The 25,922-nt window shown below is 44.4% G+C and overlaps 2 protein-coding genes across 3 annotated transcripts; one reads left to right on the top strand and one right to left on the bottom strand.

Moving 5' to 3' along the window:
* Nucleotides 1–32: 32 nt before the first annotated feature.
* Nucleotides 33–4,612, bottom strand: crebl2 (cAMP responsive element binding protein-like 2). 2 transcript variants are annotated; one of them, XM_080886251.1, is made up of 3 exons: nucleotides 4,422–4,612; nucleotides 1,612–1,806; nucleotides 33–874 (listed from the first exon to the last, which is right to left on the bottom strand). In XM_080886251.1, the coding sequence occupies exons 1-3, from the start codon at nucleotides 4,434–4,436 to the stop codon at nucleotides 719–721; spliced, it is 366 nt and encodes a 121-aa protein (XP_080742377.1). In that variant the 5' UTR covers nucleotides 4,437–4,612; the 3' UTR covers nucleotides 33–718. The 2 variants fall into 2 exon arrangements, with proteins under 2 accessions (XP_080742377.1, XP_080742378.1); XM_080886252.1 differs by lacking the exon at nucleotides 4,422–4,612 and adding an exon at nucleotides 3,744–4,392.
* Nucleotides 4,613–11,457: 6,845 nt separating this feature from the next.
* Nucleotides 11,458–25,816, top strand: dusp16 (dual specificity phosphatase 16). Its single transcript, XM_080887925.1, has 7 exons — nucleotides 11,458–11,670; nucleotides 18,897–19,567; nucleotides 19,983–20,121; nucleotides 21,330–21,493; nucleotides 21,636–21,795; nucleotides 21,884–22,007; nucleotides 23,252–25,816. The coding sequence occupies exons 2-7, from the start codon at nucleotides 19,304–19,306 to the stop codon at nucleotides 24,324–24,326; spliced, it is 1,926 nt and encodes a 641-aa protein (XP_080744051.1). The 5' UTR covers nucleotides 11,458–11,670; nucleotides 18,897–19,303; the 3' UTR covers nucleotides 24,327–25,816.
* The last annotated feature ends 106 nt before the right edge of the window (nucleotides 25,817–25,922 follow it).

Raw genomic sequence — 25,922 nt, 5'->3', positions numbered from 1 at the left:
CATGCATGAACAGAAGATACTCTGAGCTTCACTGAGGATCAAACAGTTTATTTATTTATTTGCTCTTAGACATTTTAAACACACATTTTCTACAATCTTAAAACAAAGTGCTTCAGCTATGTTTACAAAGGTGCACAAAAAAAAAAGAGCTTACAAGCTGTTCAGAAACAAGATTTCAGATTTTAGTGCGTGAAAAGAAGCCGCGGGCGCCGACCTGCTCGCTGCTGGTTTAGTCAGTCCTTCAGCTCACAAATGTTATCAGGATCAAACCAGAGGAAAGCCCGGCTTGACCCGATGACCAGACAACAATAACACAGCAGCTGTCCAACAGCTGCACACACACGTCACTATAAGAGTTTAGAAACAGGAGTAAGTCATGTGACCTGCAAACCACCACAGAAAGACATTGATCCTCAGTTCAGAGCATGTATTTGTGTTCTCAAGTTTAACATCTTTATTCACTGGAATGGTGATTAAGCTTCAGCTCCACAAACAACTTTCTGCTGCTTCTGTGTGAAGATGTCGGATCTGACCTGCAGCCAGGAGCTTTTGTACCCCCCCTGCTGGCTGTGAGGGTTACTACATGCACTGTACGAGGAGGTGAACCTCCGTGCTGAGAACAGAGGGAGGTTTATTCTCTGGAGGTTTAAAGGTCTCATGAGTCCTGTGTGAGTGATGAAATGCAGGAGAGGAGCAGGAGAAGGAGGTGGAAAAGCGTCTAACTCTGCCCATTGCTGCTACTGATGTTGTTCTTGCTGTTCTTGGACGTCTTGTTGCCACCGCTTGGAGGCATTTTCTGCTCGTCTCCGGTGAGCAGAGCTTTAATCTCTGACGGAATCTTGCCCTGATCCATGGCCGAACACCACTGCTTGTACTGCAGGAGGACGACAGGAGACAAGTGAACAGCAAGTTAACAGTCTATATACGATGAATATATATGACGAGCATTTGACCTGACCTTCATCGTGTTCTCATAACCACTGGAAACTAAAAGCACAGCTGAAGTTAAACTCCTGACTCATCGCCCAGAGAGCTGCAGTTGTACCTGTCCAGGTGACTGCGGTCGTGTTTTTACTCTCAACAGAAACTGGGTGAAGTAATGTTAATTGTGACATGGGGTGGCTGTAGCTCAGGTGGCAGAGCAGGTCAGTCACTAATCAGAAGGTCGGTGGTTCGATCCCAGGCTGCATTCTGGCTGCATGCCAAATATCCTTGGGCAAGATACTAACCCCATGTTTGCCTACTGGTGGTGGTCAGAGGGCCCGGTGGCGCCTGTATCCGGCAGCCTCGCCTCTGTCAGTGCGCCCCAGGGCAGCTGTGGCTACAATGTAGCTTGCTATCGCCAGTGTGTGAATGTGTGTGTGAATGTAGTGTAAAGCGCTTTGGGGTCCTATGGACTAGAAAAGCACTATACAAATGCAGGCCATTTACATTTGTGTGCGCCCCATTTTCAAACTTTATTTAAATACCAGGAAACGGAGCGCAGAGAGACTTGTGTGTTTAAACTGGGAGTGTCTGACCTCTGTGGTCGGTGTTATGAAGCTTCTCTTTGGCACAGAGCTCAATCATGTGTTTGAAATCTGAGTTCATGTCTAACTGGTGTTGTCTCACCATCTCAAGCTCCTCCCGCAAGGCGCAGATGGCTCTCTCCTTACTGGAAACCAACTCCTCCAGGTACTGGTACCTTAGCTTCTTCCGGGCTCGGCACTCGCGGGCGCTCTGCCGGCTTCGCTCCAGTTTGGCCTTCAGGTCGATTTTGGCAGGTTTACGGCCGCGTTTTCCCGGCTTCTTCACTTTGCCCGCCATCTGATGACAAGCAGACACGAGCGATAAATTAGACACAGGACAGAGACACCACCAGCAGACACCACCAGGTCTGTTAATGTGCTTTGAGCAGAGAGGTGATACCTGTTATTTCTGAATGGATTGGTTGAGCCAGCTCACACACAGAACGCCTGGATGTGCTAAAGTTCATTTACAGTGAAAGCTCTCAAATTAGCTTCCAGACTAGACCTGAATGAGCAGAGTTGGCAAAAGTACACACATTCTCTACAATACTACTGTTAAAAAAATACTCCAGTAAAAGTTGAATTTTTATTCAAGTAAAAGTAAAAAAAAGTACCAGCTCTGAAATGTACTCAGAGAAAGAAAAAGTAGCTCCTCAAAGAACATTTCCTCCACCTATTTTTATGCAGCATTGACTGAGCCTTGTGTTATATGAATGTCATGACATAACAATATTAGTCGATATGAATACAAACTTTATTTCAGTCTAAATTTTATTTCCAATAATTGTACTCAGCTTGAATCGGTTAAGTAGAACATGAACAGGAAGGAAAATAAAAACTCTTTTCTGGTGCCTGCATTGTAGAGGGTGACTTTACTTTTAAACAACAAAATGAATGCAGTCAGGGGCTAGAGTGGATTCAGCAGGTGGGTGAACACTAAAATCAGTTTTAATTGCTCAGTGTTGGGGAAAAAATATCATAACTCACTATAATTTCTACTGAGAGCTCCAGTAAATTTTCTTAGTGTACAGGTTGTGATCAGCTGACCTGCTGCTCTTTGTGGATTTACACACCTGAATTCAACCAGATGTGAGCAGATGTTTCATGAGTTGTCCTGGCTGATTTCCATACACTCACAGTACACTGTTTATGCTGTCTTTATATTAGACACTATAAAGTTGGTATGAAGGTGGAATTCAGTGAATGAGTCTCAGCATCATAAGCTAAAATTCAAATGACTCTCTGCTACACTTCATGTAAAGTAAATCTGACCATGGAACCACAGCCACTGTGCACCAGTCACATACTGTTCTTTACTTTAAATCCATCACAGTACAGCAAACTAAGCTGTTTATCCTGCACTAACCTGCAGATGATTTTCATGCAGGCCTTAAATAACACAGTTAAGTCTACCTCAGTTTGTTTAGCATGTTTCACAATATGAAAAAACACAGTTGCACATGTACAGACCCAATATCTGATTGGATAACATACTTGATGAGGACTTACGAGTAAGCTTTAAATGAGCCGTCCTTTTAAATCTAAGCTCTCTTCTTCGTTTCCTGTCCTTTCTTATCTTTCTCCATCTCTGAGTGTAGTTACCCCTCTTTCTTTTCTCTCCCTGTGAAATACAGAAGCTGGACCTTTAGCTAGCAACTGTGTGACAAACTGCACACAAACAGTTCGTGTGTTTGCTGATGTTTGTTAAAGTGCTGCATTTCAAATTACCTAACACAAAATGTTACTCCCTTTATCCTCGCTCCTCTTCAGTAGCTAGCTAGATGCTGAAGTACTGTGAACACAACCTATGGACACCTGCAGTCGTTCTAGTGTTGTGTTAAAAAAATAAAAATTTAAAAACGTAATAAATGAATAAATAAATCAAAACTCCGGCCCACTGTAACCCCTGACTACATCTCTTTTTATGCCACATCGCCTGGTGATTAATAAACGAATGGGATTTCCTTTTATGTGTTTCTGTTTAGGCTCAGATTGGTTTTAAGTTTGGAGGCTCGCAGTGACTGAAATAATGACTCCCCTCAAATCAGTTAAAGGAAAAGTAACGAGCCTGTCTGAAACAGTGACGAGTAGAAAGTTAAGATATTTGTTTAAACATGCAGGGAGTAAAAGTTAAAAACTAGTCAGAAAAAAAAACCTACTTAAGTAAACTACAGATACAGTAACAAAGTATTTCGTTACTGTATCATCCAACAAGTACGACTGACTTCTACTCACCAATCAGAACACTGGAAAACAGCGTCAGCAGTCCTGAAGTCCCTCAGACCTCGGTGTGAGGACAGCAGGAAGGTTTTTTTTAATAATATCTGACAGCTGATGAATATCAGCATTAAATAAATAAACTTCTTGTGAGCTGCAGACAGTTTACAGCAGGTTTGTTGTTCTATAAATAATAATTTCTTATCCTTCCTGAAATAAACATGTTTACGGCACGGGGAGCTAACGTAACCTCGGTTAGCACACAGGATACACAGCTGTAATCTAGCCCATTAAAGTGATTCCTTCTTTAACCTCCTAAGACCCGAACTCTTCCACTGCATGCATTTTTAATTTCTCTTTGATATTTGGGTATATTGGGGCCCGATGAATGTAAAAACAATTTTTGTTTTTAAGAAAAATGAGAGCCATATAAGAGCATAGTCGTTTAAAATTTTGATAGACCAGTAGCAGTATAATGTCCTTGTAAGTGGATATCAGGCCCTTGTAGAGCAAAATTCAGTATTTTGGTCTAAATAACCCAAAATGTGATGTCCACATATGTGGACGGCAGGTCATAGGAGGTTAACGACACTATCGACACTGACAAAGGTGAAGTGACCAGACGTTGACTAGTTAAAGCTACTAATTAGTACCCCGCAGTTTCCTTTAGCCGTTAGCAGTCCTTAGCTAGCTCACCTTGTTGTCTTCCATGTTGCTAACGCGCAGGCTGCCGTTAGGTCCGCTCAAAGATCACACTGTGTTCCCGGAAGTCTGGACGGAACGAACCGGCTCGGTATCATCAGCGAGGGCTCCAGAAGCAGCTCATCAATCAGTCTGATCACCGATCAGTCTGACAGCTCCCTGCTTTGTTTACATCTGCTGACGTCTACGCGTTTACGTCACTTTTTTTTTTTTTTACAACCAAAACTTTATTAAATAAAATAATGGAACAAAGACAGCTACCACTAAACCGGAAATAGTGAGATGGTAAAATAAATAAATAACGTCAAACCCGAGTAAATAGTCAGATAAAAACGAATTCTATTCTTAACAAGTATATTAAAATATATCTGACACACTCAAACGTTTAATGTTCAGAAGCCAAATATTAACAATTCGAAAATCTGTAAGTTAGCAGTAACAAATTATATTTATATGTAATAAATAAGCTCCAGCTTTAGTTTAATATATTGAATGTATTTATACCATTTTATATGTTTAATGTGCATAAACAGTATATCTACTTAAACCCTAGTGTAATCAAATAAGTTACCACGCCTTGTGATATCGCCTTTAAAAAGCTTGTTCATTTTACTCTGGTGAAGAAATGAATTGTTGTGATATCGTCTTCATGATTTGCAGTAGAGCACAGAGCAGGTCTTGAAAAGTGCGTTCTCTAACTACACGATAAAACTCTGGGTTTCCCAAAATGAGGGAACAATAAAACTTACAATAAAACCTGTTCCCTTTTCCTTTCCCAACCCTCCTCTGACCAGAAATTCTCACTTTTCACAATGACGGTCTGAATTTGGACGCTCAGTTAAAGTTTCAGTCTGAGATCACGCCATGTGAATGGGTGAAGTTGTTTTTTAGAATCTCATAATTTGGATCTTAAAAGTAAAACGCTTTAATGTCTCTCTGATGAGTTTTGCCTCTAAAATTTAAAAAGTCTCCTCAGTAAATTAAATATCAAACTTTAGAATCTGAGGCTGAAAGTTCACAGTTAAGAGGTGAAAGTTCACACTATTTACCCAAATGCTTTAAGAAGTTGATACTACAGATATATTTTTCAACCTTTGATGTTTTAAATAAAGTTTTTCACCTGCATTCTGCCGTCATCTGGTGTAAAGAAAACAGAATAATATGAAGAAGGTTTGTAAGGGTCGCTGTTGTCACAGAGAACAGACGGTCAGTGTGTGCAGGACAGAAACTGATGAAGAGTCTGAGCTCATCTTTACTGCTCAGTCTTCAGTATACACCAATTCACTGTTGGATATAAATGCACATATATTTTATTATTTTACTTAAAGTCTTTAAAGAGCCATAACTTATAACCATAACCACCTCTCCTCTTCCACAATCATCTCATCATCACATTCAGAGGGTTAGAATTCATTCATTCATTCATTCATTCATTCAATTATTTATATTAAGAAAACACATCCTGCTGTCCCTGAGAGTGGATTCTATGATGACATCTCCTCACAGGCCAAAGGGTCAAATGTATGTTAATCTACCCATGACCTGCTGACTAATCCTGTTACATCAGCTGCTGGAAATTTAGAGGAAATGAAGATTATGTTGTGGAAGAAGGTTATACAAATATCAGAGCTTCTGTTCTGAGTTTACTTCCTCAGGAAGCTTTAGTGGGATTAGCACAAAGAGACATGGAGAGCAATCATGGTGGATCCTGCTGAGACTGTTCAGGTGAAGTATGAAGTCATCAGGCTACTGTTACACACACTTTGTTCATTCCTCTGATGTCACTGACAGTAGATGTTATTTTAAAGATCATGCCCAGTTCTGTCATGATACGTGTGAACACGTGTGAAGAGAGCCAGAGATTAATAACTTAACAATAACTAATGATTAAATGCAGAGAGGTGTATAAGCACATAGTGTGTGAAGAAGAAACACTCAGTGAATCATAGTGTAGCACCCAACCCATGTAGCTAGTATTCAAATTAGATCAAAGGGGTGTTGCAGCACTGAGTAGGGCCGTGGGTTCTTTAATTTAGTGGCTTGCCCTACTAACCTGTAATGCTGATGTACCAGATAACACTTCAGAAAGTGCAAACTGTCAGTAATGCCTGGGGTTGCTGTCGGTGAGGCAGCTCTCTATGCTCCTCCTGTAGGCCTCCTTGCCATGTTTGATGCCCCTGCTACGTTGGCTCATGCAGTGCTGTACAGGGAACTATCCCTGTTCTGATTAGAGCCTGTACTCCACTTGTCAACCAAGGTTTTCCGTTAGGAACAACCCAGATGGTTTTAGTCACTGTCACAGTCTCTACGAAGCACTTAATGTAGAAAAGGACTGACTGATGATAAGCCAATATTGGAGAATTCTGCTCTCCCTTTCTAGTCCCTGTCAGTACTCTTGCTGCATTTTGTATTAACTGAAGGCTTTTCATCAAACTTTTAGGACATCCTGATAATAACGAATTACAGTAGTTCATCCTAGAAGTAATAAATGCATGAACTAGTTTTTTCAGCGTCACTCTAATTTTAGAGATATTTCAGAAATGGAAGACACAAAACAAGACACAAGAAGACACAGGCTTACATATTTGTTTAATTAGTGCATTAAAGGACATATCCTGGTCAAAAATGATTCCAAGATTCAAATGTCCAGCTGGGATAACCACATTTACTCAGAGCCTTCTTGATATGTTCTTCTGCTTCCCTGGGCCCTGTGTCTGTAGGGATGCTGTTCACTCTGTGTTGTAGTGTCCTAATGACACCCAGTTTGTGCTCCAGTGGATAATGAGAGTCAAACCTTAAATACTGATCTGATTTACGGTATACATCGACTTTTAAATGTTCCCCATTATTGATGGAAATCTCACAGTCTAAGAAGGCTAACCTGCTACTTTTCATATTCTCCCCAGTGAATTTGATGTCTTGGTCCATTGAGTTAATGTGACCACTGAATCGTGGTATGTCCTGAGATTTAATTTTCACCCAGGTTTCAGCCACATACCTGAACTAATGACTTGGGGGTGTTCCAGGGTAGCATAACAGAGCCATCTTTTCCACTTCTTCCATGCACAAGTTGGCCACAATGGGTGAAACTGAGGAACCTCAGTTAGCACTGGAACCCTAGGTAGTACTGACCCTTGTATGTGAAATAGGTGGAATGAAGACAGTTCCAAAAGCAAACACACTTGGTCTATGCTGAAGAGTGGTCCTGTTGCTGAGGTTGGGGTCATCCTGTAATCTCTTACGAACTACCTTCAATGCTTCCGTGACTGGGATGCAAGTGAAGATTGATGTAACATCGTACGAGACCATGGTTTCATCTGCCTCCATAATGACGTCTCTCACCTTCTCAACAAAATCTAAGGTGTTCTGGATGTGGTGTTCAGAGCTGCCTACCAACAGGTTGAGCATCAAAGCCAGAAACTTTGAGATGTTATAGGTGACCGAGTTGATCATACAGACAAGTGATCTTAAAGGTACACCCCTAGAAATAGCCTGTGGTATGCGGTCCGGTCAGTAGCGTTATCTTGTTCTACCTGCTCCAGAAAATCTATCACCCTGTTCCTGTAGTCACTTCCTGGGTCTTGTTTCTGGGCTCATGAGTATTTTTGTCACTGAACAAATTTTCTCATGATAGTCTATATGGTTTAGCAAAACTGTGCACCTACCCTTGTCTGGCAGAAGGATGATAATGTTGTCATTACTAACTGATGTAAGTGCCTTCCTCCTTCATGCTGATGTTGGATGCTGGGGGCTTTGCATTGCTGAGACATGCAGAAACTTTTGTCTGCAGCTGCTCTGCTTCTATGTCTGCAATGTTGTTGTTTCAAATTTCTCTTTCTGTTGCTGTGATCAGTTCAACTAGTGGGATTTGCTTCGAGAAGCTGGTCAGGGACTTCGTTTGCTCTTCACTACCCGACTCACTGGACCCTCTACAATTTGCATACTGCCACAACAGGTCCACTGATGACGCCATAGCCCTGACACTACACACTGCCCTGTCACACCTGGAGAAGAGAGACACGTATGTGAGAATGCTGTTTGTAGATTACAGCTCAGCATTCAACACCATCGTTCCCTCGAAGCTGGACAGGAAACTGCAGGATCTAGGACTGAGTAGCTCCCTCTGCAGCTGAATCCTTAGCTTCCTGTCTGACAGACGCCAGGTGGTCAGACTGGGCAGCATCACCTCATCCTAATGAACACTGGTGCTCCACAGGGGTATGTACTGAGCCCTCTCCTGTACTCACTCTACATCGACTGCACGGCCACTAACAACTCCAACGTCATTGTGAAGTTTGTGGACGACACTACAGTGGTGGGTTTTATCACCAACGGTGATGAGACGGCCTACAGGGAGGAGGTCAGCGCCCTGACCTACTGGTGTTAAGACAACCATCTCACCCTCAACGTCGCAAAGACAAAGGAGCTGATAGTGGACTTCCAGAGGTGCAGAGAAGTACACACCCCCAGCACCATCAACGGCGCTGCTGTGGAGAGAGTGAGCAGCTTCCGGTTCCTTGGTGTACATCTAGCTGAGGATCTTACGTGGTCAGGACACATAAACAAAACAGTGAAGAAGGTGCAGCAGCGCCTCTTCTTTCTCAGGAGACTGGAAAGATTTGGCATGCATCCTCAGGACCTTCTACCGCTGTGCCATTGAGAGTATCCTCACTGGATGCATCACCACCTGGTATAGCAACAGCACCGCTTACAACCGCAAAGCTCTCCAGAGAGTAGTGCAATGTTCTGAACGGATAATTGGAGGTGAGCTTCCCTCCCTCCAGGACATCTACAGGAAGCGGTGCCTGAGGAAAGCGGGGAGGATCATCAAGGACTCCAGTCACCCCAGCCATAAACTGTTCAGACTACTTCCATCAGGAAGGAGGTTCTGCAGCATCCGGTCCCGTACCAGCAGACTGAGAGACAGCTTCTTCCATCAGGCCATCAGACTGCTGAACACTTCATAGACACCTCAGCTTCACTACTGGAACTTCAACATTATGCACTCCACACTGTATATAAATGCCACTGTTTTGCACATGTCCAACTACCAACCTCTGTATATTTTATTTTATTGTTTACTCTATTTAATTTGTAAAATATGTATACACACACACACACACACACGTAGAAAAACATATTTAGTATACACATCCAGTAATGCATACATTCTTATATTGTACATATATTTATTACTCTCAGATTTAGCCATTCTTATATTTTGCTTGTTTTATGTTATTGTATTGTTGCACAACTCTGTTGCTTGTGAAACTCGCACACAAGAATTTCATTCGCATGTACTGTACCAGTGTACCTGCACTTGTGACGTGACAATAAAAGTGATTTGATTCGATTTGTCTCTGCATCACAGATACCACCATGACTGTCACATTCACTTGCCGTTCCTCCTCAGGTGTGGCTGTTATCTTGACTGTACCTGTACTACATTAGAGCTACGATCAAACCTCTTCATGCAGTGTGATTCTAACTGGTTGCTATGGTTATACCTCTGACCTCTGTACCTCCTGCGGTACCATTAGAGAAAGTGATGTAGTGAAACACTGTGTCAGAATAAAAGACATAACACTGATATTATTTTTCAGGCTTACCGTTTAGAGCAGCTGCGAGGCAGAACATGTGAGCCCATCACTACTCTCTGTGCTCGTTGATCAGATCCTAATCTGTGGTCTGCTTCAGCAATCAGCTTCTCTCTGAATCGAACTGAGCTGCCAATCTTCTCACAGCTTGTTCACGCGTGTTTTAGCGTTCGTTACTTTAGATTTATGGTCTGCATCATAACTACAATGTAGCCACAAACTCCCCTAATTCCACACTCTAACCTAACCTGCACCTCTAAAAAAGTACCTGTACGTCAGGTTGATGCAGCTGCTGTGATTGGTCTGTTGAACACCGTTGATTCTTCCTGTGCATTTCCAGCTACTTTTTCAGCAGCCAGAAATTCTTTTAATTATTTATATTTTAAACCTGTTGGCGTGAGATGAACCAAAGATGAAAGTCTTTACTGTGAGAAGAAACAAGCGTGCTCAGAGCATCTGAAAGCAGGCATGAGATGACAACCGTCTGTCTGATGCCTTCATCAGTGAGAGTTAGCCATGCGTCCTAATTGCTCCAGTATGAGAGAGCTTTCAGTTTTCTTCTGCTTGTGTCGCTTACATTGTCATCTCTGTGCTCGGCATCCCAAGACAACTAGCTGATTCAGAAACATTACACAATCAGCAAGGTTACACAAACACACAAAAATATCCCATCCACCACAATCTGACATTTTACCAGCATGCTGGTAGTATTTTCAGTGCTCCAAGTACACAGGTTCCAGATTAATGCTTTCACTGTTTTTCCAACACTTTGAGTGCAGCAGAGCACATGAAAGTCTCAAGCCTGAAAAACACTATCAGGCTCCGTTAGATCAGGTTTACACTGCATTCGTCACGAGAGCAGGACTTTTATTCTGTGAGTAGCACCTGTGTGATTGATCAAAGTCTGAATAAACTGTTTCTGTGACGGAGAGGAGCAAAACTGCGTCCGTGTTTGATCTGTGTTCCTCACAAAGTGCATTCTGGGTAAACTTTCAGGCTCATATGAGTGAGTAGGGACTCATATGAGTGAGTCTACTCACTCATATGAGTGAGTAGACACCTATAGCCTACTCAGTAGGCTATAGGTGTCTGCGGGGAACAGGTGAGAACAGATGGAAGGTCTTCTTTCATCTGAAACCAGGATCATCTTCTGCTGTGACTTACACTTTGCAGTATATTGTACAGTGAACTTGTCTGTCTATTTCACAGTATAATTTGCAGTATATACAGTATATTTCGCAATATATTGTACAGTATATCTTGCAATATATTTGGCAGTATAATTTACAGTATAACTTGCAGTATATTTCGCAATATAATTTGCAGTATATACACTATATTTTGCAGGACACAGCACTCTCGGGCTTTTCCAGAGGCAGTACTTTGCGCGTGCGCACTGCATCGCTGCCTGCGCCTTTAAGAGCCCGTTGCGCCGAGCCGAGCAGCTCTGACGATGACGCCATGCTGTTATTTTTATCGCGGTGACCTCATCGTTCTATGGCAGCACCAGGACTTCACCGAGTCCCTCCGCCGCTTCTGCTCTCCTCTGCGACCCGTCCTCTCCGGTACACCAGGCGGACTCCCCCGGTTTGTCCAGCCGGGTCGGAGGAGCTGCTGTCCGGACTCTGACGTCGAGTTTTCAGACGGTGAGTTCACCAAAATTTCTGGTTCAAGAGTGACCGAGCGGCGGCTGAAGTTCCGTTACCGGGCCTAAAGTTAAAGTTCGCTCCGTGTGTCAGCCCGGGCTAACCCCGCGTCTGAGGGGAACTTAGCGGGAAAACGTCGCTGTTCGTCGGTTTCTTTTTAGGTGAGCCGGAGTGGCGGTCAGAACGCGGAGACACACCGATAAAATGTGAGAGAGCAGCGGGCTGAGAGAGTTATAAAACGGCCAACGTAACATCCGAAATGTCGCCCACACCGCCCGAAGCTCCCAGAACCAGCGAGGAGCCTCCAACAGCAGCCAGGCCTCCCTTAAATCAAACTCACACTACAACAGCACAGGTTAGCTCGTATTAGACCGTCTGTGACTGCGCTAAAATATACCGAAACTGCCTTAAAATAAAGACAGAACAATATTTGTGGGTAGTAATGTCCTTTTAAATAATAGTAAATTTACTTATTTGTTTAAATTACCCTTAAACTCTGCTGACACCACTCATATTAGCTCATATTACAGTTCCAGTGCCTGTAAGTTCCCTTAAATATGCCAGGACTTCCTTAAAATGAAAACTAGCGTTATGTATGTGTATTAACATCCTTATAAATAATAACTAACTCAGTCTATGCAGGCAGATATCCATTTATTACCGCAGAAACTCTTTATCTGCTCATCTCAATTTCATTTTGACCAGTCTTCCTTAAACATGGTGAAACTTCCTCAAAGGTAAAGTATGAGCATTAATCTCCTCGTGATTCACTCAGATAACCCTGAACACCACCGATGACAGAGCTGTAAACATTAAGCTCTCCTTAAATCTGCCCAAACCTCCTAAAATAAAAGATAAAGCCTATTTGTTTATATTAATGTCTGATAAATGAAGCACCCTTCAGACTCTCAGATAACCTTTAAACTGCTGAGCATGCTTTTAACAGCACACACTAGACTTCCCTTACTAAATGTCCTTAAAGTTAAAGGTACATTTATTTTAAATATAAATAATATATTTAATGGAAATGTTCCATTATTTTTTTTAAGTGAAATAAACATCCAAATGTAAATAAGTTATTACAAAGTTAACAGGTGACCATTAGGTGTGTGAATCAGGTAAGCTGAGTAAATGAAGCTCACACTTCTCTGAGTGATCTGACCTCAGAGTCACGTTTCAGACTTCAGAAGAAGGTTTGACATTTAAATTTGAGAACCGTCTCTGTTGCATCATCTCTGCACACTGTCAGTACAAACGCAGGCAGCAAATAAGCATGATCAACATACTGAAGGATAATATGAGCATCAGAGGGTCCACACAGCCTGTACAATAATAAAACTTTGGATTGAAATACTGCAGGGTTAGATCAACCTAGCCGGCTGCTGTAGGTGTGTACTGTACAGCTATACCGGTCCAGACAGTCCCCTGAGAGTCTGTGTTCTTACAGATATCCAGACTGTGATGGAACAGAGTTAATGAAATAAAACAATTGTGGTTCATCTCAGTGGTAATAACAGTCTAAAGGAACTGAAAACTGATGGTTTAAGCTGCCAATAATCAATCTGTCAGTAATCAATACTCACCTGTGAGGGTGGACCTTTATCAGCCTAACCTGTGTTAGATTATTTCATAAGCACTGTCAGGTAAATGAAACCCAGCTAACTCACTTATTATCTGTGTGTTTCCTTCAGGAGAGGAAAACCTCGCCGTTTTCAGTGGTTTGTTTTTAAACGTTTGCACTGATGCTGAGAGGTGTCAGTTTAGAGCCGGTGAGTCACATGACCAGAGCAGTGAATAATTTTTATTTATGCGTTTACGTTTAGTGAGTGTGCTCAGTGAGGAAATTTAAGTGTCATGCAGGTCAGTAGGATGGTGGTGAAGCCTGATCAGTGTCCTTGAGGGAACCGGAAGTGATGTCAGGGTGACGGCCAGCTGCTGACAGCGTTTCCACCAATTACAATTAAACGCTCAATCATGGCGTTGTTTATAGCCATCACAGCACTGGTTTACTTCCTCTTCAGCACAATGAGCTGATCATGTGTTGGGGCTGAACCACAAGTTCCTCTCTGTAGTGGCTTTGGAAGCCTCATTTTAAATTTTTTTATTATAATTAATAGTTAAAACAATCTGCTGCAGCATGCCCCACCCACCTTTTTACCAGCTTCTTATTTTGAATGCTTGCCTCCGGGTGATTGGTCGACACTCCAGCGTCATTTTCAGAGTGTTGGCTCAGGTGAGCACAGCGGGAGTCTAACCTGTCTGTGTGTGATGTCAGCACAGGGCTAAAGTCCTGTGATTGGCTGCTTTTAACCTCAGGTCATTCACCTTTGACCGGTCTCCACTGTCAGCTCAAGCTCTGAGCGCACCTGTCACATGTAGAGGCGCAGAGGAGCAGGAAGTGGCAGCGCTCTTTATCTGATGGTGTTTGAAGATGAGGGCTCTCTGTGTCTCAGAGGCCCGACTTCACCGCTCTGTTACACCTGATAACAGCCTCTACCTGGACTCTTACCTGTGGTGTAGAGCTGAGGACGAGGCCGGCGCTCGCCCTCAGACTAAAATCATCATGACTCAGAGCTCGAACCTCCAGAGAAAACCAAACTCTGACAGGAGGTCAGTACTCAGTGAGCGCCCACCACTCAGATTATTTTTGTTTTTCTGCTTTAGTGACAGTGACATCGGCTTAATAACACTCCAGGGCTATTTTTAGGTTTTTGAGTCAGAAGGACGACCAAGCAGCCTGTTTGTCTCTCTGAATCTAAATGCAGTAGTGATGTTATACAAGGCGCCTGGTCACCTCACTTCCTGTCACAGATCTCCTGCCGCAGGGGTTCATGTTTAACATGAAAGTTTTATAGGTGGGTTCCAATTAAGATTAATGGTCATGGCGACGGTGGGTCACGTGACTCCGGCATGCCGCCTGAGCTCAGTGTGTGATGTTGCAGGAGGCTGGCAGGTGATTTGAGTCGAGGCATTTCTGCAGACCGGTGCCCGTGATGCCATCTGTTCCTGTGGCTCGTAGCCAGTAATTTGACAGATCGGGTGTCAGAGCAGGAATGTCCTGGCTTGGAAAAACATCAGCGGGATCCGAATTATTGGATTGAAGTGGAACCTGATGTTGGAGACACAGCCAGAAGCTCCAGCTGCTGTTTAAAGGCTCCAGAAAACACAATCGTCCTCTTTCTTCCTGGTTCATGGCTCCAGGCTGGTCTCCTCTTGATTTTACATTCCTCCTTGCAGGCGCTAATTCAGTTCCTCCACATAAACCATCCGTTCTGTCGGGGGGGAATGTAGGTCAGTGCTCTTTGGAGGGATGGCTGTAGTTTACACAATCGTTTTAATGTGGACGTGATGCTAACACACCTGAAGGTTGATGTTGGAGCTGCAGTCTTGTGTGTGCAGCTCACTGTGGACATGTTAACTCTTTAAACACCATCACAGCTCTGCAACCACTGTCCACACTCCTTCAATCATTGGTTTCATTTAACCATCACAGGTACCACTTTCATCAGTCTCATCTCCACCTCATCCTCTTTCTCCTCAAGCTTCTCCTGAGTGAAGTCTAACACATGAAAACAAAGATAAACGTGCTCATATATTCTCGTCGTTGTCAGCTGCTCAGACATGTGACCCTCACGTCTCCCCACAGCTGACAGCGACCCAGCTAAACAGCAGCAGCTGGTTATAAGCTAAAATTGTGCAGCTGATGTCAGGCTTGAGTGTCTAAAGCAAGGGTCTCAAACTTAAATGACCTGAAGCTCACTTTAGTGTTTTTAAGTAGTACTAAAAAACAAACAAACAGGAAAACACCCACAAATATTTCCAAAAATGTAGTGTCTTTTGTTTGTTTGTTTGTTTTTTAGATTTCAAATATTGTATAAAAAGACAAAACTGAAAACGTGAACACAATTGTTTTCCCCCTCACTCTTAACTAACTGAAGCCTTACAATGAACTACCAAATAAATAAATTGTTACTCTCTTTCTGGCCAAACACATGGCAGCACATCTCCTATAATTTTGTTCGTATTTAACAAAATAAGACAGACATTAGTTTTTACACTTTACACATTAGTTTTTGACTGCTGGTGTTTTCTTTACAAATAACGTTCTTACTAACACAGTCAATCCTTAAACATGTTTGTACTCTCTGCTCATATTGCCTTCATATTAAAAATTTTTTTGCTTTTTAAAGAACTTATTTTAACATTAAATTCAACAACACGTGGGCTGCAAGGGGACCCAGGGCTGCGAGTTTGACACCCCTGGTCTAAAGTCACACTTTCCCTCTGATAAAGTGTCTTAATTACATCTCACATAAATTTATTCATCAACAGTCCAGCAAAGTTCGAGCCATTCCAGAGATGCTGGTGAGTCTGTGGAGCTACAGCGTTGCCTCCGTCTCGTTAACATGTTTTAAATGTGGTGCCGCCGACAGAAGGAAATAAAATGTGGGGACTTTTTCTGGGTCTCCTGGCTGTATACGGGTCAGTCCTGCTTACAGTTACCTGTGAAGGTGATTTGGGATTCCTGCTCTCCGCTGTGTTATCTGCAGCTGTAGAGACCTGGGACCACTCCATCTATCCCAGGTGGATGGTTTCACTTTCCTTTGGCTGGGACCGCGAGTTTAACGGTTGACCACTTGTGCGCTGAACCTCGGTGACATCACTAAAATGAAGCAGCAGGACCCTTTACAGATGTGCCAAGCAACTAAGTCCCACTCTGAGGAGAAGGTGCAACAAGTTTGGGGATTTTTCGGCTCTAACTTTTACAGCATGAGGGAGTGTCCTGGTGCAGAGCTGTGAGTCATCCTGAGACCAGCTTCTGTCATACCTGCACAGCTGGATCAAGTTGTCAAGTGGCTTTATTGTCACTTCAACCATGTGCAATGGTACAGTACACAGTAAAGCGAGACAGTGTTCCTCCAAGACCATGGTGCTACATATAACAGACAATCAACACAGGACTACATAAAGTGCAAGTGTGCAAAAATTGCAAAAAACAAAACAAACACAGTGCAACACCAGACAGAATAGAACGATACAGACACAAGACAGTGCAATTGAAAGGTGCAACAATGACAGTGGGTTGTGCAAAAAACTGAACACTGTGCAAAAAGTAATTTGATGTATGAAGGTGTGTGTGTGTGTGTGTGTGTGTGTGTGTGTGTGTGTGTGTGTGTGTGTGTGTGTGTGTGTGTGTGTGTGTGTGTGTGAGATTGTGCAGATAAGTGCTTCAACACCTGAGCTCAAAGAAGCAGCTCAATCATTCGTCACACTTTTACGAGCTCGAGCACAGAAACCACTGCATCGCTGATTTCTTACACAGCTCAGTATGAGGGTGTTATTTGATAAATATTTTCAGCTGGAAGGTGAGATCACCTGCATGTAGTGTACCTCCTCCCAACAAACAACTGATTTAAATCTTTATTACTGACTGTAAGGCCCACTCCAAAATAGGGCTGCTCAATTAATCGAATTTTAATCACGATTACGATCTGGGCTTTCAACGATCATTAAAAATGACTGAGCCGATTATTAGCCCCTCCCTCGTGCTTTACTCTCGCGCTGCTCCGTGTGGCAAATCAAGCGCACCTCTCTGCATTTCGAACACACGTCACAACAATTAAGAGGACCCAAGGGAAGCTCGGAAAGCTAAGCAGAAGTTATTTGGGGAGGAGAGTGACTGCCATTGGTTGAAAAGAGAGGTAAAAAAAAAAACTTCAGTGGTGTGGAAACATTATGGGTTTGCGGAGTCAGACGTGGATCAAGTAGACATAGTGTGTAAACTTTGCTACGGTGTCGTAGCTGCACCACAGAGCAACACTGCAAAGTTCACTAAATATAGATGTTTACATTTTTCATTTATTTTTTATATTGCAAACATTTGCACTGTTATCAGTATTTGCACACTATTTTATATTATTTTTTTTAAAGTCATTATTCAATACATTGTTATTGTTAACCCTTTAAATCCCTGTAGAACAGGAACCGCGTAAGCTAGCGCAATAATTTGTTTTGCATATGAAACCAGAGGAGTTGTACTTACATCTTATGCCATCAGCTTGTCCTCGGTCACGGTTTCCTTCCACATATAGCTTTGCAAAAATTGCATAAAAAGCGCTTGCAGGAACAAAAACATAATATTCCAGAAACACGCTTTGCCGATCCGATCAGCTGTTCGTAACACTTCCAACAATGAAAATGAAGTCAACGTGAACTATCTCATGCCCGCCATTTCCTGTCCGAAACCGGAAGTGACGTCATTTTCGCGGAAAATGTAGTTTTTTTACTTGTAGGCCTTAAAAGCCTATACTGGTGTTTTTATAAGTCATGTTTGACTATATACTTTTCTGAATAGTTTCTGGGATGCTTAGAACTCAAATTCCACTGCTGGAAATAGTTTATTTTGATGCACATGCTGTTTTCTTTGCAAATTTGCATCATAGGATTGTTTTTTGTTTTTCCTGCATTATATAAAAATTGCTGTATCTCCAAAATAAAACTATGAAGACACTCAAAATAAATTTCCTGTGGTGGGAAACTATTTTTTGCAACTTTTTTGTATTTAAAGTTTTGAGGGATAAGCCTCTTAAATTTCCCCAAGTAGAAATATATGTAAAAAAACAAAAACGATTTTCAATTTTTTTGTAGTTTATTGCACTTTTTTGTAATTAATGTAATTACCATGGACTTAATGCATACATATTATTAAAATATGGGCTATAACAGTTGTATTGCTGTATAGCAACTTGAAATGCTCCCAAAAATGGCACTACAGCATGTAAAAAAACAAAAACAAATAAATAAATAAATAATATAAGCTCTGGCGGACTTGGTTATATGGTAGGTCTTAAAGGGTTAAATAAATATTGTCAAATAACCGAGATCTCAATTTCAGTGAAAATAATCGTGATTATCATTTTTGCCATAATCGAGCAGCCCTACTCCAAAACGCACGTCTCTTTTTCACGGTTTTCAGGAAAGCAATGAGAACAGCGCCGTAACTCTCCAGCTCCTTCCTCTGCTCATGTTTCAGGCTCTCTATAAAGTTTAGTGAAATTGGGCGCGATGTGTTTTGTGTCATCCTGATGTGCCGGACAACCTGACCCACCTGTCTCACGGTCATGGTTTTCTGTGTGAATAAGGTTTGTCCTGATTTGGCGTGGCGTCGTTGAATGTTTCTGAAGCGACTGTGATGCAGACTCACTCTGACTCTGTTTGTGTTTCAGATTTTAAAACTCAGAGTGATGTCATCAGGAGAAAAGACGGCTGTTGGAGTGAATGAAAGCCCCTCCCCCTCGCTGCAAACACACACACTGATGGACTGAACACACACACACACACTCTGAACCACCATCTCACACACAGTTGGGATTGGCTCTCTCTCTCTCTCTCTCTCTCTCTCTCTCTCTCTCTCTCTCTCTCTCTCTCTCTCTCTCTCTGGGGCTGCCATCGGGATGACATCATACCCGGCCGACACAATGGAGCTCTTCATCCTCTGAGGTTCTTGGCCAGACTGCATCACTGTGCTGGACTGCCGGCCGGGACGCCCACAAGGAGGGGGGGAGGAGGAGGATTACTACCAGGGAGGGAGGGGGGTGGGGGGGTGGTAGGGAAGTGAGAGGAGGCAGCTCACATGTGTGAGCGTGTGGGGTCGCGGACTGGACTGGGTATGGCAAGGCCCGGGATTGTGCGCCCTATCGGGCCAGAAGCTCTGGTAGCGCTGCTGGAGGGGGCGCTGGACCGGGTGGTGCTGATTGACAGCCGGCCCTTCGTTGACTACAATACCTCCCACATCCTGGAGGCCGTAAACGTGAACTGCTCCAAGCTGATGAAGAGGAGGCTGCAGCAGGACAAGGTGCAGATTGCCGAGCTGCTGCAGCATTCAGCCAAAAAGAAGGTGAGTAGTGGTGGTGGTGGTGGTGGGAGGGTGGGGGCTGCTCCGGTGTGGTTAGAATACGGCTCAGATTCAGAACGATGCGTTAGGTTAAAGTACGGAGCAGGCCAGGGGACAAATGACTGGTCACTGTGTCACAAACTGTATATAAAAGATGGACACAGCTGTCGCTTTAAGTGCTGTTGCAATGTTTTCAGAGTCAGACGTGACCGTGCCTGATGTGGTGAGTGGAGTTGTTGGGTGATGCTGACATGATTTGCCATTCATCTGCACATGCTCACTGAGGCATTGTTTCTAGTTTCAAGTTGATGGGAATTTTTTATTTATTTTTTTTACAAGCTCAATATCCTTTATTATTATGTGCAGATTTATTTTCTCTTTTCCTGATCCTGGATGTACCTGTGTATCTGTGTTGCAGTTGGAACTGCAGGCCGATCAGGAGGTGGTGGTGTACGATCAGAGCTCTGCCGACCCAGCCGCTCTGAGCTCCGAGTCCTTTATCAGTGTCCTGCTGGTTAAACTGGAGAGGAGCTTCCCCTCCGTACACCTGCTCTCAGGTGAGCCTCCCTGCACCCGCGTCGCTCTGCCATAACTAAAGTTCAGAGTGTGGCCTGTAGGGAACGTTTAACTGTGGGGGGTGAGCAGTTCACCGGGTTCACCGAGTCATGACGATGAATCTTGAGCCTCTGACTCTGGCATGCAGCTGTAATCTAAGTTTAAACAGGAAACCTCTGAAAGCGAGCGGCTGCTACCTGCTGGACGTCTCTGCGACGCCATTAAACCTCATTTACACTCGTTAAAGGTGATTAAAGTGAGATGGCAGCAGCTAATGGGAAGGAACCGATCAGATTATTGATTTCTGATCGGCTCTAGCTCTGAGCGAGCATGCTGCAGCTGCCTGCAGCTATTTCTACTGAGTGTGGCGTTATGTAACGATGATGTAATGCTGCACGGTGGCTCCACCCTCACATCAGAAAAACCAAACAAAGTGCTAGCTCTGAGGTTTCAGTTACACAACAGCCACTTCCACTGGGAGACCAGAGTCTTCATCAGCGCCGAGGATCACAAAACACGCCCGCCAGCGAACTGAGTCAGACAGGCATGTGAGCAGGAAGTGCTCATATGCTATGTTTAAATCCATAAACAGACAAGCTGTTAAAATTAGCTACAAAAACACAGAATATTTAATTTTTTTAAATTAAAATAAGAATGTAAAAGAAATGCTTAAAAATAAAAGAAAAAACACAAATCATAAAAAATTGAAAAAAGTTTTAAAAAAAGTCAAAAATCAGTCAGTAAACTTAAAAAAATTGTAACAGAATTTAATTGATTAAATGTATTTATTTATTTTTTTAAAAGTACCAGGACATTTAAACCAGGAGTGTTTGGGCCTCAGTTAAAAACTGTGTGAACATCTTTCAGGTTCTGTCTTTGGATTGTGTACAATCATGATCACAGGTGTAGTTATAGATCAGAACGTTTTCTTTACATGATCAATAGCTGGACTCACCTGGCACTTTCTGCTGGAAATAAATCGGTTTCCAAAGGAGGCTGCAGAACATCGATGCTCTGGCTTGTTGCCTGGCAACAGGTGATGAGGATGTTTGAGTCGAGCAGAGACAAAGATTCAGTCTGATTCCTGCCGGAAGGAAGCACAGCTGTTGACCTCATTATTTCACTGTCAGCTGACTCTGTGTGTGTGTGTGTGTGTGTGTGTGTGTGTGTGTGTGTGTGTGTGTGTGTGTGTGTGTGTGTGGGGTCTCAGGTGGGTTCTCCGAGTTCTCTCACCTTTTTCCTGGTCTCTGTGAGGGGAAGTCCACCCTGGTTCCTTCCTGCATCTCTCAACCCTGCCTGCCCGTCACCAACATCGGGCCGACCCGTATTCTGCCTCACCTGTACCTGGGCTGCCAGAGGGATGTCCTCAACAAGGTGACACAGCACCACCCCCACATCACAGCCCTGCCCCCGAACGCTTTTTTAAAAAAAATGTATTTTATTTTTTTTAATTCTCTCTTCTTGGGGTCCAGCCTCTCTGGTCCAGCTCTGATCCAAACCTGTGTTTGTTTTCCAGGACCTGATACAACAGAACGACATTGCCTACGTCCTGAACGCCAGCAATACCTGCCCCAAACCAGACTTCATCCCAGACTCCCACTTCCTCCGAGTCCCCGTCAACGATTCGTTCTGTGAGAAGATCCTGCCGTGGCTGGATCACTCGGTGGAGTTCATAGGTCAGCATCACTTGCCCACCTCTCTTGTGTGACTGAATAAACCAGACCCTACTGCTCTCTGCTCAGTCTGAACTTTGTTGTGTTTCAGAGAAGGCCAAAGCCTCCAACGCCCGAGTCCTGGTCCACTGCCTGGCTGGAATCTCCCGCTCAGCCACCATCGCCATCGCCTACATCATGAAGAGGATGGACATGTCACTGGACGAGGCGTACAGGTGAGAAGCCAGGACTTCTGAATCTGACCTGGGACCAAGTCTGTTTGTTAGTTTAAAATGTTTGAATGCTCAGTTTTCTGAGTTCTTCCCCCTGTGATGTCATCAGAGGTCACTGAACTCTGAACATAACCAGGTTGTAGTCATCAGTCAGCCGTTGACAAGGCTTCTGAAGCCCCAACAAGCAACCAGAGACAAGTTTAGACATTTATTTTACATCCACGTAATGTTTGCATAGAATCTGGAGCTCAGACACTCTGTTAGTACACGAGCCTCACAGCAGCTATATAGTTGGGCGGATTAGTCAGACGCCACCAGATGGAGCATTGTTGGTGAGAAACACCATCCAAGCTTATCCTTTTTCAGGGTTGCGGGGGGCCCAGATCGCCAGTCTGTCACAGGGCTAACGCACAGGGACAGACAACCATTCTCGCTCACATTCACTCCCGCATTCACACCTATGGGCAATTTGGATTAACCAGTTAACCTATCCCCACTAACTGCATGTCTTTGGACAGTGGGAGGAAGCTGGAGTACCCAGAGGGAACCCACGCAAACACAGGGAGAACATGCAAACTCCACACTGAAAGGCCTGATGGTGTAATTGAACTCAGGACCTTCTTGCTGTGCGGCAACAGTGCTACCGACCGTGCCACTGTGCTGCCCGAGAAACACCATGTATCAGTTAATCTCGGCATGATGTTTGTTAACACTGTAGTTAGTTCTTTTAAAGGTGAAAGAACTAGATTGAAGGCACAAGTGGCAGAAATTAGCTTTCCCCTAGGAGTGGATGGACTCTGCCTTGTGATAGTGTGAGGAGTTCAGTCATTCATTCAGTCTAAGCTGGAGGAGGTGGTGAGAGGGAGGTCTGGGCTCCCCTGACAACTCCAGATAAGCAGAAGAAAATGGCTGATTTTTGTGCGCAGTTTAGTTTTCAGATGATAATTTGTCATTAAGCGGCATTTGTTTTTATTGAATATTTACTTTTAGACGAGTCGGTTCATCTTGTTTTTTTCTCAACTAAGAAACAGTCACTAGGACGATCCCTAACAAACACGGCTAGCAGCTACAGCTGCATGTGTCAGCCTCCACCTGTCAGTCAGAAGCCACGCCCCTAATAATGCAAACTTTAAATGTGCGCATGTTTGGTATTGAATGATGCTGACAGCCGTAAGTGTTTGATCCTCATTAACCTGTCGTGTTGCTTCCTGTCCATAGTCATGCTCCTGTTTCTCTTCCTCATTCAGGTTTGTGAAGGAAAAGCGGCCGACTATCTCGCCCAACTTTAACTTCCTGGGTCAGCTGCTGGACTTTGAGAAGAAGATAAAAAGTCCTCCTGGTACGGACGCCAAACCCAAGTGTCTCCATCCTCCGGAGCCCAGCAGCGAGGCCTGCGCTCAGCCTGAGGATGCGGTCCCAACGCCCGGCGTGACACTGCTGGAACCTTTGACCCTGCCGTGCGTTTTAGCCAATGCCCCCGAGGAGCGCCTGCTGGCTCAGGCTCTGAGTGGCCTGCAGCTCGCCGACGGCTCAGAAGACAGTGCCCGGTTGAAACGCTCCTTCTCTTTGGACATCAAGTCATATGGCGAGCCTGGCGGGGGCGGCACCCATCGAGTTTTCGCGCCTCACAGCGGGTCGGGGGACAGCAATGACTTCTACAAGCCGCCATCCTTCAAAGAGACAACGAGTAAACCCTGCCAGTTCTCGCCAGTGGAGGAGGTTTCAGAGCAGTCCACGCCGGAGCAGAGCCCTGATAAGGAGGAGGCAGGCAGCCCGCAGCCAGCGGTGTCATCGGCCTCCAGCGGCTTTGCTAAGCCACCCGCCGCTCCAACCAACTGCTCCCACCACTTGCACCGGAGCGGGAGCATGGAGGAGAACGCCACCAGCTTCCTGTTCGGCCTCTCACGGAGCCAGCAGCACCTCGCCAAACCAGGAGGTGGCAGCGCCCTGAAGGGCTGGCACTCGGACATCCTACTGGGCCCTGTCACCGTCTCCACCTCCTCTTTGGCCAGTGGATGGTACCTCTCCTCAGAGTCCACGCGCTTCTACTCTACATCGGCTATCCTGAGCGGCGGCGGCTTCACGGCGTACAGCTGCAATCACGGCTTGGAGGCGGTACGGCGGCGGCAGCGGACACATGACCGCGGTGACTCGAGGAGGAGCTGGCACGAAGAGAGCAGCTTTGAGAAGCAGCTGAAGCGGCGCAGCTGCCAGATGGAGTTTGGAGATGGGATGGCGGACAGCCGCTCCCGCGAGGAAATGGGCACGGCGGGGAGTCAATCAAGCTTCTCGGGCAGTATGGAGGTCATCGAGGTGTCGTGAGTTCACACACGCAACACAAACCAACGATTCCGTGTTGTGTCAGGGCCGACCCTGACAGTGGAGGACAAGGAGGGGACGAAGCCAGCAGTTGAATGGTTTTTAAATGCAGGTAAAAGTCGAATAAATCAAACCAGCTATGACTCGATCGGGTCTGATTCACGGTGATGGAACTTCCTGTGTGAGCGGCATTCAGGGGCATACAGGTAGTGTAGCAGCTCTTAATCGATGACAGCTGAGTCTAATGGCAGGTTTCTGCTGGGGTAACAACCTTTCATGAAGGTCAGACCATCTGAGTGGTCTCACAGCTCGGCAGCCATCTTGGTAACGCCTCTGAGCGGTTGGCTTTAATCTAATTTGTCACAGTAATGATCGTCTTTCTGCTTTCCACAACGATCCACTCAGTGTGATCGGAGATTGGCCTTCCAATCACATATTTGACATCATCTGTACAGCGTAATCTGTCAGGTCAAATAAATCTGACCCCTGACCTGACTCTACCTCTGACCAGTCTGATTGTTCCCTGACCTTCATGTTCCACAGTAACTGCCTAATAAGTGCCTTTATGCGTTTCAAGATGGCTGCCGAGTGGTGAAGGAGTTTGTGATGAAGCTCATCTGTGTTTATCTGGTGGCAGGGGCTTGAGAGAGTACTGCAGCTTTACATGGGCATATCCATAGGGTGGGTTAGAACCATAGGTTGGCGTGACCTCTGAGCTAATATCAGGATATGAGGTCTGGAAGAAGCACTTTGGGAACTGGTTAACATGTCCGTGCTGCTGTGGTAACTCGTTAAAGGGCCAAAACGTCACTCCAACAGTTTAAAAACAGGAAATGCTGAAATGCGTCGAATCAGAGAGCTGCTGTGACTGAACACTCACCGCTGCTTTAACATGTCGTGTGCAGACCTGTCTGAGGGACTCGCACTTTAAACTTTTTTTTTCACTTCTAATCAATTCGTGATTGAAAATTGTGGCTGTAGTAATCAGTACCTCCACCGGAGGCAGTACTCACTGCAGCCTGTCAGCTTTGGAACGATTTTTTCTGTTTTCTGACATTAGTACATTGGGAATAGTTGGTTCATGGGACGTTAAATCAATACACTGATGTCAGACATCGCCTATGTGTTTTGCTGTGGTGGCTATTCCTGCCACACTTGGACCTTGTGATTGACGGCAGGAAGTGAAACAAAGACTGCCAAGACTCTCTGGGGGGGGGGGGGGGGGTCAAAGGAGCTTGTTGGCAGGTTAACTCTCAGGTGTCCTCTGAGGCAATCAGAGGGGATCTCTGGCCTCACCTGGATGGACAGCAGGTCATGTGATCAGACGTATTCACAGGTAATCTTGCACTACTGTGGTATAGAGGTTGGTTTGATTCAGAGTGTTTAAAAAGAATAAAAAATATGACTTTTCAGATGTGTAAGTTTGTCTGCTTCATCTTTAAACTTCTAATCTCACACTGTATGGAAGACCAACACTGCCAAAAAATACAAAATACATGCTCTGACGTGTAATTAAAGTGGACGTGAAACTACACATACAAAGGCTAATTTACACCTCTGAGCCCTGCTCTCAGACACTGACATAGATGTAACTCTATC

Source organism: Rhamphochromis sp. 'chilingali', assembly GCF_963969265.1.
Source record: "Rhamphochromis sp. 'chilingali' genome assembly, chromosome: 7".
Classification (NCBI taxonomy): Eukaryota; Metazoa; Chordata; class Actinopteri; order Cichliformes; family Cichlidae; genus Rhamphochromis; species Rhamphochromis sp. 'chilingali'.
Note: the sequence above shows the minus strand (reverse complement) of the source record. Positions and strands in the feature narration are given on the sequence as shown.